The following is a 14869-nucleotide window of genomic DNA, read 5'->3' as shown; positions in this document are numbered from 1 at the left end:
TCCCCAGTGCCCAGCACAGGGGCACAATCCCTGCCCTGGCCCTGCTGCCGCACTGGTGCTGATCCAGGCCAGGATGCTGGGGGCTGCCTGGGCATGAGCTGCTCATGCTCAGCTCCATCACTCAGCACCCCCAGGTCCTGTTCCATGAGCAGCCTTCCAGCCACAGTTCCCCAAGCCAGGAGGGTGCAGGGGCTGTTGTACCCAAGTGCAGGACAGGGTTTCCATGGTAAATACTCCCTCAAAGATAAATGTCTCCCAAATGCCTTATCAGTGACATCTGTCACTGGCAAACAGCCCACACCCCACAGTTCTTGATCCTTACCCTGGTGTAGCCTCTGTGAATCACAAGGGGGTTTCTTGTTGTGTGTTACCCAAGGAGCTCAGCTCTGGGGGATGTTTTCAGTTCCAGGCATCTGGGCTGTTGTGTCTGCATCCCTGCTCTGCCATTGCCCTGGGTCACACCTCACCATGTAGCAGTGTCACAGGCAGGATGTGATCACGTTGGTGCTTACATGGACTCAGGCATGTGGCAGGGTTTGAAGTGTGAGAAATGAAATGTAGAAGAATGTGGAAGGAAGCCAGAAAATTGTGTTTCTAACATGAGGGGGGAGACTTCTTGCATTGTATAAACATGGAGCTCTCCTCTCAGTGTCCTCATGGATGCTGTGCCATCAGTGTCCTCATGGATGCTGTGCCAACACTACCAGTGTCCAAGGGAGAGGTGCAGCCCCCCTCACCTCCCGGCCATCGATGGCCATGGTGCGGGCAGGAGCAGCCCCTTGGAGCACCCAGTGCTGGAGGGGTTGAGCTGGAAGCTCAGCCTTGCTGGGGCCATGCCCAGCCCTGTGTGCCCGGGGCTGTGCAGGATGTGGTTGGTCCCATATGCCTGACATGGGGTTCTGCTCCTCAGCAGAGTTCTGCCGCATCGACAAGCCCCTGTGCCACGATGAGGACGAGCAGCTCAGCTTCGAGGCCGTCCGCAACATCCACAAGCAGATGGACGACGATGCCAACGGCAACGTGGACGTGGAGGAGAGCGATGAGGTAGGTGCTCACTGCTGCCTGCCCCGGCCCTGCTCCTGCAGGGCTGTTCTCAGCACTTGAGGGGTGCAGGCTCAGGCTCCTGGCTCTAGGCTCTTCCCTGGCAGAGGCAGCAATGTGCTGCCTTGAGGCTTCTGATCCAAACAGTATTTCAGGGCTGTGGTCTTTAGTGTGTGGCTTTGCCTCAGTTCTGGGGGCTTCTTGACACTTCATTTTTCCTGCACACAAGGGATAGGATCATGGAATGGGTTGGGTTGAAGGGAGCTTAAAGCTCCTCCATTCCCAACCCCTGCCAGGGCAGGGACCCCTTCCACTGGAGCAGCTGCTCCAAGCCCCTGTGTCCAACCTGGCCTTGAGCACTGCCAGGGATGGGGCAGCCACAGCTTCTCTGGGCACCCTGTGCCAGCGCCTCAGCACCCTCCCAGGGAACAGCTTCTGCCTCAGAGCTCAGCTCAGTCTCCCCTCTCTTGGGCAGGTTCAAGCCATTCCCCTTGGCCTGTCCCTCCAGGCCCTTGTCCCAAGCCCCTCTCCAGCTTTCCTGCAGCCCCTTTAGGCACTGGAGCTGCTCTCAGGTCTCCCCTTCTCTTGTCCAGGCTGCCCCAGCCCAGCTCTCTCAGCCTGGCTCCAGAGCAGAGCTGCTCCAGCCCTCGCTCTGTGGCCTCCTCTGGACTCACTCCAACAGCTCCACATCCCTCTTGTGTTTATTCTTGGCCCTGGTGGGGAGTGAGCCAGGAGCTGCTGAGTCCGGGGCTGGTTCTGAGTCAGAGGCTGGTCCTGAGCTGGTTCCCTCTCAGAGGAGGGTGATGGGTGACAGCCACCAGCAGCACACTTGGGAGCTCTGCTGGATGTGCCCTTGGCACCCAGGCCTTGTCCTGATGGGGACAGTGCTGCACAACCCGTATGGCTTGTGGGGACTGACAGCACCTCTGTGGGGTCAGGAGGGTACGAAACCGTGTTCTGCTGCTCCTGGACCAAAAGGCTCCTGTTTTCCCTCATGACTGAAGGCACAGAGCAGCCGGCACTGCTCCATCCATGAGAACCACACAGCATCTCATCCATGGGGAACCCTTCCAATGGGCATGCTGCTCCTGCCTGCCAGATAAGGAAACCACCATCCAGGAGGCAGAATCTCCCACCCAGGCTGATGCAGCAGTTGAGTTATGGGGCAGATGAAGCTGTCACACGGACACTTTGGGTTCTGGGATGGTGCCAGTCTCCAGGGCTGCTCCAGACCCAGCAGCCTGGAGCTCAGCACCCTGCTGAGCTGCTCCCAGGGCTGCCTGCTCCTAGGTTGCATTCCATTCCCTCTGCCTCAATCCCACTTCATGGAGTAATTAAACCAAATGAAAGGCTTTAAATTGCAGTCCCTTAGGTTTGGTGTTTTCTCTGGAGGCAGCTCCCGGCTCCGCTTGGCTTTGAGGCTGCAGCTGCACTCCTGGGACAGCCCCAGGGAGATCCACCCTCTGCAGGCATCCTATCACCCATTACTAGAGTGAGGATAACCATGTGTTAGTGCTGGGCACTGCTGAGCAGTTCATGTCTCTCTCAGCAGCTCTTGCCTCTCTCAGTGCACCCCTTGAGGGCTATTGCACAAGCACTAACAGGATTAACTCCTCCAAGCTGTTGTACCCTCAGGGCCTTTTATGTCCAGATACTGCCACTGTGTGAGCAATAAAATCTCCTCTAAAAGGCTTCAGAGGCCCTGGTGCCATTGTAGTCAGTGCTCAAACCCCTCAGAGATGGATCAGACCATGCCCAGGCCCCGTGCATTGCTTGTCTTGGACCCATCAGCTCTCCTCCAGTCTTGCTGTGTGTGTTACCGTGGAACCCCAGCCTGGTTTGGGTTGAAGGGACCTTAAAGCTCCTCCATTCCCAACCCCTGCCATGGGCAGGGACCCCTTCCACTGGAGCAGCTGCTCCAAGCCCCTGTGTCCAACCTGGCCTTGAGCACTGCCAGGGATGGGGCAGCCACAGCTTCTCTGGGCACCCTGTGCCAGCGCCTCAGCACCCTCCCAGGGAACAGCTTCTGCCTCAGAGCTCAGCTCAGGCTCCCCTTGGGCAGGTTATGTTTGATCTTCATGCACCTGCTTTCAATGGGCAGAGCTCCCACCGTGGCAGTGGGTGCAGAGGGGGGGATTTCACCCTCGATTTCCATAAACCCTTTGGAAAACCACACAGACAGTGGCTTGGGAAGCAGTGTGCTGTGGCATGGTGCTGGTGCCAGCACAGCAGCAGGGGTGGGGAACAGCGGCTGTGCCCTTTCCTGTAGGATCTTGTGCTTGGGATTGACTTTTTATTTGTCAATATGTGGATCTGCAGCAGAACAAAGCAGAGAGACATCTTAACAGAGCTGCAGAACACAATGTGTAAGTGACTGATCTTCCCAGGTGTTGAGCTGGGTTGGGTGAGAGGCCTCTTGCCCAGATGTTGAGCTGGGTTGGTGAGGTCCCTGCTAAACCCAACTTCTCTGGTCTTTGCCTTTCTCTTCATCTCACATCAGTTATTTCAATAAGAGGAGGACAAAGCAGTTCCCTCTCCTGAGGATGAGGCCGAGGTCATTTGGAAGCTTGTGTTCAATCCCCTCTTTGCCAGAAGCAGATCCAGGCTTCAGCAGAGCCTGTGGCTCTCACGGATGTTGGTCCTGGATGCACATGCTGAAGCTCCCATCCATGGCATGTGAGCTGTGCCCTGGAGCACAGGGGGCTCAGTGGCCAGAGTGACTTCTTTACTCCCGTCCCGGTGTTTCCTTGGTCCATTGGGACCTTTGTATTCACCTTTATTAGTGTGGCCTTTTGGGAGCAGGATCTGGCTATGTCTTGCAGACCCGACTGGGCAGAAAGAGACAGAAGCAAAGGATGCTTTCAAATAACTGGGTGAGTTTTCACCCAACAGCCTCGTGCTGCCCTGAACCCATCACTGCCTCTTCCCTTCTGGAAGTGGATGTTCAGTGCAGTTTCAGATGGCAGCAGTGACCTCAATTAAAGCAAAGCCCTGTCCCTGCTGGGGACCTCTCCTAATTACTGCTCTATTTCTGCCTCCACGCTCACTCCAAAGGCAGCTCCAGCAGCTTAGGGGCAGCTCTGGTGGAGGCTCCTCCCGAGGAGTCCTCGGATGCTGTTGGCCTGGTTTGCTAAGGAAACAGGGTTTATGCTGCTGCTTCATCAGGGCCTGGCTCCTGTCAACCTCTGAGGTCCCTGCCTGGGGTCAGGTACGTTAGAGAAAGAGGGCTTGGAGACAGGAGCTTGCATAGGAGCAGAGAATCCTGGAATGGGTTGGGATGAAGGGAGCTTAAAGCTCCTCTAGCTCCAACCCCTGCCAGGGCAGGGACCCCTTCCACTGGAGCAGCTGCTCCAAGCTCATTCTTATCCCTAACAAGCTCTTGTCCCAAGCCCCTCTCCAGCTTTCCTGCAGCCCCTTTAGGCACTGGAGCTGCTCTCAGCTCTCCCCTTCTCTTGTCCAGGCTGCCCCAGCCCAGCTCTCTCAGCCTGGCTCCAGAGCAGAGCTGCTCCAGCCCTCGCAGCAGCTCCATGGCCTCCTCTGGCCTCTCTCCAACATACACTAAGGGCAGATCCGTTTCTAAGGAGTCCTTGATGTGCAGCTCCATCCATGAGCAGCTCCTGGAAGGAGGCGATGGCCCATCCTGCATCCTCCTCCCTGCTGACAGCGATGCTCTCGCCCAGCAGCCCCGTCCCCTGCACTGAGTCCTTGGGTTGTTGTGGAGCTCCTGTGCTGGAGGGGAGCTGCAGGAGATCACTTTTCCCTCCTGTGCTCTGAGCTAAATATACAGAGAGCAGCTGATCCCTGGTCCCGGCGGAGCTGGCAGCCGCTGCCTGTGGCGCTGGGTGACATTGCCACGTCCCCTCCCGGTCACAGGCTGCAGGAGCTGCCTGTGTTATCCTTACCCAGGGGAGAATAGGACCCGAGGGGAGGCTGAGCTGAGCTCTGAGGCAGAAGCTGTTCCCTGGGAGGGTGCTGAGGCGCTGGCACAGGGTGCCCAGAGAAGCTGTGGCTGCCCCATCCCTGGCAGTGCTCAAGGCCAGGTTGGACACAGGGGCTTGGAGCAGCTGCTCCATGGAAGGGGTCCCTGCCCTGGCAGGGGTTGGGAATGGAGGAGCTCTGAGGTCCCTTCAACCCAAACCAGTGTGGAGATAAAGTTGTTTTGATCAGAGGTTATCAGACCAGAGATGCTGCATCTCAGAGGTAGCTGCGCTTTGCCATAGCAGTTAGCCTGTGGATGTAAGAATAAGAAAGGCAGGTGAAAGATTATCTCTGGTTTTAATGCTTCTCTTCTCCCTCAAAGCTGAACCAAAACCTAATCCTGCTGTTTCTTCTCCTAGTTCTTGAGGGAGGACTTGAATTACCACGACCCAACAGTCAAGCACAGCACCTTCCATGGGGAGGACAAGCTCATCAGTGTGGAAGACCTCTGGAAGGCCTGGAAGACATCTGAAGGTAATAAAACCCCAAGAAGCTACTTGAAACAGCCTGTTCTGCCCCTTGTGCCATGAAAGGGATGAGCACCTTGGATTTCATCTAACCTTGGCAGCACTGTGTGTCCCTCCTGGGATGTACATGCTGCTTCCCTGGCTGCCTTGTCCAGTTCTCCTCTAGCTTCCTTTTTGGGTGACATTGCATTGGTCTTGGTACTTGCAGTCTGTTGATCCTGGCCTCTGACAATGGCCATAAAGGTATAAATTACTGTAGTTTCCCTGCCCTAAGGAATGTGCATTAAAATACAGTCAAATACGGTCCCATTCCAGGTTCTCCTTCAAATACCCACTTGCAGGTGGTTCTGGGGTAGCAGCATCCTAAATGCTGAGCAGAGCTGTGTGGGAGTTCTGCAGATCATGTTTTCCTCAGGAGGAATTTGCTGAGCCTGAAAAGCTCCTTAAGCTGGTGAAGAGAAGGGGAATAAAGTCCTAAGCCTGGAAGTGGGCACAAACCCATGGGATGCAGAACTAAGCCCGTGGCAGGGGCTTGGAACTGTATGATGTTAATGTCCTCTCCATCCCAAACCATTCCATGATTCTCTGTTAAGTGCAGGCTGTTAGGAACTGGCATTGACCATCCTGGTGAGCTCACCTGTGGAAGCTGAGTCATTGGTTGGAAACTTCCTGAAACTTTGGGATCTTGGAAGAAGCTTTAACGTGCACTGATTCTTCCCTGGCTGCTGCAGGTGCCCCCTGCGCTGAGCTCCTGCAGTGCTGGATGTGTGCAGGCACCAGGAAGGTGCCCACGGGGGTCAGGAAAAGAATCATGGAATGGTTGGGGTTGAAGGGACCTTAAAGCTCCTTCATTCTCAACCCCTGCCATGGGCAGGGACCCCTTCCACTGGAGCAGCTGCTCCAAGCCCCTGTGTCCAACCTGGCCTTGAGCACTGCCAGGGATGGGGCAGCCACAGCTGCTCTGAGCACCCTGTGCCAGTGCCTCAGCACCCTCACAGGGAACAGCTTCTGCCTGGTGTTTATTCCATTGTACAGCTGCTTATGAATGGCTTTGCCTGGAGTTTGTCTGGATCTCGGCTGGGAAAGGGCAGAAATCGTTAAGGGAGGTGGGAGAACATCCCATGATACTGCCCAGGTCTCTTAATTGCTGAGCTGTTTTCACTCTCCCTGTTGTGACACACACGGGACCTGGCACATCTCTGGGCAGAGCTCCTGTGACAGTAACGATTTTCCTTGTGTTTGGATTTGGTTCCTGCTCTGGTTTTCCCTTCCTGGCCCTCTGCACAGGCACAGATGAATTAAGTTACTGCTTCCCAAGGGATGGTCTCATACAGAACCAGTGTTGGAGTCTGAACTCCAAGAACTGGTAGTATTGAGCTCGGAGAAAAGCATGTGGGGATGAAGAGCAGCTCTGAGGGCACCAGGGTCTGCTGGGGACAGGAGCCCAGGGTGGTCCCTGCTTCAGCTGCTTTCAAGCCAGGCACTTTTCTGCCTCCTGTTGTTGTTCCTGGGCACACACGTAAAGGACAAAGTTCTTTCTGCCCCTGCTTGTCCAGCAATACAAAGTGATGCTCACAGAGAGTGTGGGACTTGACAGATAAAGCCCAAAGCCACTGGAGCAGCAGATGGGATCAGGGCACAGGAGCTGCTCAGCTTTGCAGCAGATGATGCTGATGCCACCAGCTTGTTTCCCAGGGATTTCTTCCCCACATAAGAACCTCTGGAGATGGAAGGCCAAAAAGAGGGAGAAGCTGAAGGCTTCGGAGGATCCTGGTGTGCGTGCAAAGCCAAGAGGTGGCTGTTGGCAAGGGGAGGTGACCCTGAGGGACAAGCCTGTTGTCATTGGCAGTGATGGGGACACCCTGGGCAGGCAGCAAAGGTGCCCACACTCCTGTGCAGGCAGGAATGTCCATGGGGAGCTCCAGGACCAGCACTTCCCACAGGCTCTGCAGAGCCTGAGTCCTGCCCCCATGGGCACCATTCCCAGCGCAGCTGTGGCTGCTCCGTGGGCAGGGACAGCCCCTGCCCAGTGCTCTGGCCTCGTGCCCTGCAGCACTGTTATCCCTCTGGGCTCCCTGCTGGCAGAGCTGCACCCAGGCAGCGACATTCCCTGGCCTGCTCCTGCTCTGGCATCTTCCTTGTGGCCACAGGAACCTGCAGAGGGGCTTGGGACAAGGGCCTGTAGGGCCAGGCCAAGGGGAATGGCTTGAACCTGCCCAAGAGAGGGGAGACTGAGCTGAGCTCTGAGGCAGAAGCTGTTCCCTGGGAGGGTGCTGAGGCGCTGGCACAGGGTGCCCAGAGAAGCTGTGGCTGCCCCATCCCTGGCAGTGCTCAAGGCCAGGTTGGACACAGGGGCTTGGAGCAGCTGCTCCAGTGGAAGGGGTCCCTGCCCAGGCAGGGGTTGGGGCTGGAGGAGCTTTAAGCTCCCTTCATCCCAACCCATTCCATGATGCTGTATCTATTAAAGAGGTTTCCCACAGCTCCTGGCTGAGCCACCATTAACTGTGGGGAGTTTCCTCCAGTGAGGATCTTTGCTGGCCTCGTGTTTGCCAGCAAACATCCGTGACTCATCAGGAGATGACATCTTCTTTTCAAGCCTTGCTGCCATTGCTCAGCTCCTGGCTCCTGCTCTGTCCTCCTTCCATCCAAGGCACTCAGCTCCCTGGAGGATGTTTCTCATACTTGTGGAACAAGTCACTGTTGACATCCAGGCTGTGCTATGGAGCACTGACCTGCAGCTCAGCCTGGAGCCAGCAGGGAATGGGACTTCTCTACTTGGCTGGTGGGAAGGGCACGTGAGAGAGGCTGGGCCAGCAGCGTGCGGGCTGGTGACCACCAGTGCAGTGCTTGGGGCTGCTGTGGCTGCCCCATCCCTGGCAGTGCTCAAGGCCAGGTTGGACACAGGGCTTGGAGCAGCTGCTCCAGTGGAAGGAATTGGAGCTGGATGAGCTTCGAGGTCCCTTCCAACCCAACCCGTTCCATGATGCTGTGACACTGAAGGGGTGCCAGGAGACACCGCCTGTGCTCGCTCCTTTGTCTGATGGCCTCATGGCCTGGTTTGTTCTTCCCTGAGCTGGAAGCACAATGTAAAACCAAGCACCGTGAAGCCTTTGTTGTCAGAGGCTGCTGTGGGGAACACACCCGTCCTTTACCTTCCTTGGTGGTGTCTCCTGAGGGGAAACGTGTTGCAGCCCATCGTGTCTTCCTGAACCTGCAGCAGCCTGTTGTGCATAGAGCAGACTCCCAAAATGATCACAGCAGTCACCATGTAGGGGCTGAGGAGCTGCAGGATTGCCTGGAGCATCGCAAGGGGATTATTTCTTGGCTAATAGGGCACAGGATTTAATACCTCGATCCAGCTCACTGCACACTCAGTAGGAATGTGTTTAAACATCAGGGCTGGGAGCAAGCTGCTCTAGTGGATGTTGTCCCTGCCTGTGGCAGGGGGGTGGAACTGGAGGAGCTTTTGGGTCACTTCCACCTAAAACCATTCCCTGGTACTAAACTGGTGGTACTTTGAAGGTGACAGGATGAGCTGTGCAGGTGATGTTGTGTTCTTGTTGCTGGTGTGATGACTTCAGTTGCTCACTCACAATACTAAGCTTGCTCTCTGCCTCTCCTGCAGTGTACAACTGGACCGTGGACGAGGTGGTTCAGTGGCTCATTACCTACGTGGAGCTGCCACAGTATGAAGAGACCTTCCGAAAGCTGCAGCTGAGTGGACACGCCATGCCCAGGTCAGTGCTCCCACATTGTCCTGTGTTCCTCTGGGATGGTGCCAGGGAATAAACCAGAGCTGGGGCAGCACCATAGAGCCAAGTGTCATTCCTCCTCCACTCCAGTTACCTTTGGGTGCTTCTCTGCTGTGGTCCTCTGCAGGGAGAGACTTATCCTTAGGTGAGTGTGTATCTGCTGTGGGTGAATGGAGAGGCTGCACTTGCTCAGAGAAGCTGTGGCTGCCCCATCCCTGGCAGTGCTCAAGGCCAGGTTGGACACAGGGGCTTGGAGCAGCTGCTCCAGTGGAAGGGGTCCCTGCCTGTGCAGGGGTTGGGACTTCACTTTCTGGGTGTTATCCAAGTAGCATTTACATTCCCAGTTACTGGTTATGTACCTCTGCATCACTGGTGTGGGGTGGTGGGAATCCATGCCCCCTGATGCTCCAGCAAAGGAGACTTCTAAGCCTTGTGTTCCGCAAGAGAATGAGATGGCTTAAACCAAAGAGCTCAGACCACCTCTATGGGTAAAGGTTATTGTCACTGAGAAGGGGCTTGTAAACTGAGAGGAAAGCAGGTTTTGAGGCAGTACATGGTGTACCCCAATAGTTATTCCAAGTGAGAAGTGTGGGTTATGGTCTGTGGAAGATGTCAGGGGCTAGCACCAGAGCTTTGGTTAAAAACAAGGATAGCGGGGACTGGGCAGCAAGAGATCAGGGCCTGAGTTCTCAGTGAGACACACGTGGCCTTGGGTTTTCCTTCTTTTCTGCATGGAAAGCCAAAGACGCTGCTGCTTATCTCTTTCATGAGAGATCCTGTGTCAGAGATGACAGTGTCTGAGTGATTTCTTTAGTTCTGACAGACTAAGCAGGGAGCTTTCAGGTCCTGCTCATTGCGTTTCTGCTCCCATAGCCTCTGTGTTACTAATGTTTGCTCAGTTATTATCCAAATGGACATGCCCAACCCTCCCTTTCTCTCTGGCTGATCCCCAGGCTGGCAGTGAACAACGCCACCATGATGGGCAGTGTGCTGAAAATGACAGACCGAAGCCACAGGCAGAAGCTGCAGCTGAAGGCTCTGGACACGGTGCTCTTTGGGCCTCCTCTCTGTAAGTACCACAATTGAGAGTCCTTTGGCTGCTCCTCAGGAGGATCTGCCCCTGCTCAGGCTTGAGCAGCAAAGATAGGTCTGTGGGAAGCACACTTTGCCCTGCACAGGGTACCTCATCCCTGCTGGAGCCCCTCTGAAACAGGGATGGGTTTGTCTCTGGGTTTGTCAGAGCAGCTCCATAGCCCAGCAGCATCCTGCCCGCTGGGTTCTGTGTCACCTGTGCTGATGCAGACCCACTGTCCTGCTGGCATCTCCTGTATGGGTAGGGTTAAACCTTCCCGTGGTTCCTGTTCTTTGGTGCAGTGCAGCTGCCCAAGGCAGTGCCCTCCCTGCTCCAGAGGGAAGCTGCTCTGGGGACCGGCTCCGTCATCCCTGGGGCTGTCAGTGACTCAGGCTGCAGATCTGCTGCCTCCAGATGAGGGAAATGGCTTTATCCTGGATGGGAAGGCATTTGGGATGGATGAGAATGGGACTCGGCTCCTTTGATGCTGATTACAGGCGTCTCTTGGCATCTGGAAGCTCTCTGATGCTTATCTCGGCTCTGCTGGGGTGCTCCTTTTGCATTCGTTCTGTCTGGCTCATGTCTAGTGTCTATTAAAGGGACTTTTGTCTCTCCCTCTTACTCATGTCTTTGTCATGAGCTTTAGGTGCACTGGGGAGCTGAGCAGGGCCTGTTCCTGCTTGGAATCCTGCAGATGAGATGGATTTTATGGCAGTTGTGTTGCCTGAGCACACATTGACCCCCATGTGCAACAGCAGCAGCACAGGAGGGACCTGGGGCTGCTGGAGTGAGGCCAGAGGAGGCCATGGAGCTGCTGCAGGGCTGGAGCAGCTCTGCTCTGGAGCCAGGCTGAGAGAGCTGGGCTGGGGCAGCCTGGACAAGAGAAGGGGAGACCTGAGAGCAGCTCCAGTGCCTAAAGGGGCTGCAGGAAAGCTGGAGAGGGGCTTGGGACAAGGGTCAGGGCCAGGTTGGACACAGGGCTTGGAGCAGCTGCTCCAGTGGAAGGGGTCCCTGCCCTGGCAGGGGTTGGAGCTGGATGGGCTTTAAGGTCCCTTCAACCCAAAGCAGGCTGTGAGCAAGCCCAGCTCCCTCAGAGATAAGTGATTTCTTCCATTTACTTTGTTGGGTTAAGCCCCTGTTCCTGCACCTTCCTTGTTCTCAATCCGTGTCCAGATCCCTGAGAAAAAGTGAAATGGGTAAATCCTGGGAAAAGTGTCTGCACAGAGTGAACCCAATGGAGCTTACAGGGAAGGTGCAGGTGTGAGTTGGAACTGGGTGATCCTGGAGGTCCCTCCTATCCCAGCTCCGTCTGGGACTCTATGAGCTGGGTGAATGAACAGTCCAGGTTGTAATCGGCCTCTTTTGCCTCCAGGTGTTCAAAACACATTCACTGAGGCCCAGTTTGCCTCTGGCTTTCCCTTGGCCTCTGTGGCTCTTTGGTGTCAGTGGTGATGCCCAGGGCTGATGGAGGCCTCACAGCTGAGAGCTGCCCAGGGGCTCCTGTGCCTGGGGAGGAGTTCTCAGGCAGCCCTGGGTGCTCCCATGGAAAGTAAGCAGTGATGTGGAATGGGTCCTGCTCTGTGTCTGAGGAGCTCCCATGGCACTGGGGCAGGAGCATCTCATGGTTGCACTGATCACAGTGCTCAGTGATGCAGTGACCATCCTGGTTGGGGTTGCTCACATCACAGAGCAGTTCACATTGCCAGAGGCTGAGCAGCTTCCATGTGGGTATGTGACAAGAGGAGACAGGTCTTCAGTGTCGGCTGCAGTAGTTTGGTGCCTTTTAGGAGGTGATATTTGCTGTTTTCTGCTGGCTGTGGTTTGTCTCCAGCTCACTTTGGGGTGTGTGGTGAGAGGTTGTTTATCCAAACCTGACTCCTTAAGGAAGGGGTTGCGAAACAGCCGCTTCCAGCAGCCCTGAGCCATGGGCACGGTCGGGAAGTGCTCAGTGACCTCTGAAGCAGCTCAGAGCAGTGATGGATTTAGTGCTCCTGGATGAGTTCCTGCTGCAGCCCTGCTGGGGTGCTCAGTGCAGGTGGTCTGCTCTGTGAAGCTGCTGGGGGTGGGATGTGGCTCACATGTCCGGGGTTTCTTCAGCCTGGAGAAGGCTTCAGAGAGACCTCAGAGCAGCTCCAGGAAAGCTGGAGAGGGGCTTGGGACAAGGGCCTGTAGGGCCAGGCCAAGGGGAATGGCTTGAACCTGCCCAAGAGAGGGGAGACTGAGCTGAGCTCTGAGGCAGAAGCTGTTCCCTGGGAGGGTGCTGAGGCGCTGGCCCAGGGTGCCCAGAGAAGCTGTGGCTGCCCCATCCCTGGCAGTGCTCAAGGCCAGGTTGGACACAGGGGCTTGGAGCAGCTGCTCCAGTGGAAGGGGTCCCTGCCCTGGCAGGGGTTGGGAATGGAGGAGCTTCCAGGTCCCTTCAGCACAAACCAGGCTGGGGTGCTATGAGTTTCACCAGGCAGTTCAGCCAAATGACTCCTGTGCTCAGGTGCCTTCCTTGGCACAAAAAGCCAACTTGGCTGAATTTAAACCATGACAGTTCCCCACATGTTCCTTCCCAGCAAGGAACACTTGAATTCCTCTGGTTGTCCTGTACTTGACAATGAAAAGCTCTAGGAAGCAAAATTTACCCCCAGGCTGAGTTCTCCTTTGAGTTCCTTATCCCCTTGTCTGGAGTGGAAGCTGCTGATGTTTGTCCAGCACTGCAGACCTAAGCCTGCTGGGCCCTGGGCACTGGAGCTGACTCAGCTGCAGGTGGGGCTGGCAGGGATTGCCCTGGGTACACCTAAACCTGCCTGCTGAGGCCCTGTGCTGTGGGGCTGAGCCGAGCTGGGCACAACGGGAACAGCAGCAGCCAAGGAAGCAATAAAGGAGAACAGAACTGGAATAGGTGTGGGTGGTGGAAACCAAACCCCCAGCAAGGCAGCCTGGCAGCCTCCTGGGGCGTGAATTGGAGCCATTCAAAGCTCCCTGTGTGCAGCAGCTTGCCAGGAGCTGCTCCTTGGGAAGAGGATGTTGTGATATTCCATCCGGGATGGAAACGGGGCCAGAGTTCATCTTGTTTATTCCTTTAGTGTGGAATTTACAAGTGAATGTTCTCCAAAAGCTGCTGGATCTCTTCTGGTGTGGAGGGTGATGGATCCTGTGCTGGAAGGTGAGGGGAGCAGTGCTTGGATGTCAGCTGAGGGATGGGGGAGGCTCCTGTCCCTCCCCTGTGGGGAGAGACCCCACAGTGCAGTCAGGGGCAGGTGTTTTAGCTCCCATCCTAAATCCCTCAGGAAAGGGACCTTAAAGCTCCTCCATTCCCAACCCCTGCCAGGGCAGGGACCCCTTCCACTGCAGCAGCTGCTCCAAGCCCCTGTGTCCAACCTGGCCTTGAGCACTGCCAGGGATGGGGCAGCCACAGCTTCTCTGGGCACCCTGTGCCAGCGCCTCAGCACCCTCCCAGGGAACAGCTTCTGCCTCAGAGCTCAGCTCAGTCTCCCCTCTCTTGGGCAGGTTCAAGCCATTCCCCTTGGCCTGTCACCATCAGCCCCTGCACCCATCACCCTCACCCAGGTCATCTCCCTGTGCCCCACATCTGTGTCCACTGGTGCCTCCCATTACTGGCTCTGCCAGTTCGGCTCTGGGCTGGGTTTCCTGGTGCTGCTGGGCTCAGGGGGCTGCAGGAGGGGAGATGCTGCCGGTCTGTTCCAGCCCCAGTTCCCTTCTGCTCACTGCAGAGCCCCTGTCCTGGGCTCTGCACCTGTGTGCTGGCCACAGGAGCTGTCTCCATTGGGGAAACGCTGCCAAGTCCCAGTGAAGGGTTCCTAGAGAGGGTTGAGACTGGAATGGTCCCTGGTGGAGGGCAGCGGTGCTGCTGGGGTGGTGCTGGAGCCGCTTGCCTCACTGAGGAGCAGCTCAGGGTGGCTTTGAGATGGTGCCAGGGCAGTTCCTCTGTTCCTGGAGCAGCGCAGCAGTGTCTGGAAGGGTTTGTGGGAGAGCTGATGTCAGTGAGGAGGTGGTTCCTTCTCTTACTGTGCATCTGGGATGCTGCAGCGTCAGTGTCAGAGCAGTGCACACAGCCCTCGCATCCCCATGCAGTGAGGGGGTTTCCTTCCTGAGCTGGGATCACATGAGCTGGGATCCCACAGCTCCATCTCTTGTATTTAATACTGTTAATGCATTGATCCAGTGCTGTTGGGCTGGGGGGAGCTTTAAAAGGGAATGATGAGTTGATAGCTTTCATCAGGAGCTGATGTTCAATCACTGCCCAGTGACCATGTGCTGCTCATCACTGCTGTGTAGTTCAATGCAGCATAGAAGCTCCTTGGTGAGGAAGAGGAAACTCCCAGCACAGACACAGCCTGGGATGACTGGATGGAGAGCAGCCCTGAAGAGAGAGACTTGGGGTCACCATGACCTGGCAGTGGGTGCCAGAAACCTCCCATGTGCTGTGCTGCATCCCCAGCAGTCCTTAGAGCTCCTCCATTCCCAACCCCTGCCACGGGCAGGGACCCCTTCCACTGGAGCAGCTGCTCCAAGCCCCTGTGTCCAACCTGGCCTTGAGCACTGCCAGGGAT

General features: G+C 56.2%; 1 protein-coding gene across 6 annotated transcripts in view; it reads left to right on the top strand.

Moving 5' to 3' along the window:
- STIM1 (stromal interaction molecule 1) overlaps window positions 1-14869 on the top strand; it is a 58458-nt gene that overhangs the window by 19691 nt on the left and 23898 nt on the right. For 4 of the 6 annotated variants that reach the window (XM_034074356.1, XM_034074357.1, XM_034074359.1 and 1 more), the window contains exons 2-5: window positions 911-1044; window positions 5379-5493; window positions 9112-9223; window positions 10192-10307. In XM_034074356.1, the coding sequence (XP_033930247.1) occupies window positions 911-1044; window positions 5379-5493; window positions 9112-9223; window positions 10192-10307 (477 nt within the window). The remainder of the gene's footprint in view (window positions 1-910; window positions 1045-5378; window positions 5494-9111; window positions 9224-10191; window positions 10308-14869) is intronic. The other 2 variants (XM_034074358.1, XM_034074361.1) reach the window with 1 other exon arrangement.

Source organism: Melopsittacus undulatus, chromosome 2 (assembly GCF_012275295.1).
Source record: "Melopsittacus undulatus isolate bMelUnd1 chromosome 2, bMelUnd1.mat.Z, whole genome shotgun sequence".
Taxonomy (NCBI): Eukaryota; Metazoa; Chordata; class Aves; order Psittaciformes; family Psittaculidae; genus Melopsittacus; species Melopsittacus undulatus.
Note: the sequence above shows the minus strand (reverse complement) of the source record. Positions and strands in the feature narration are given on the sequence as shown.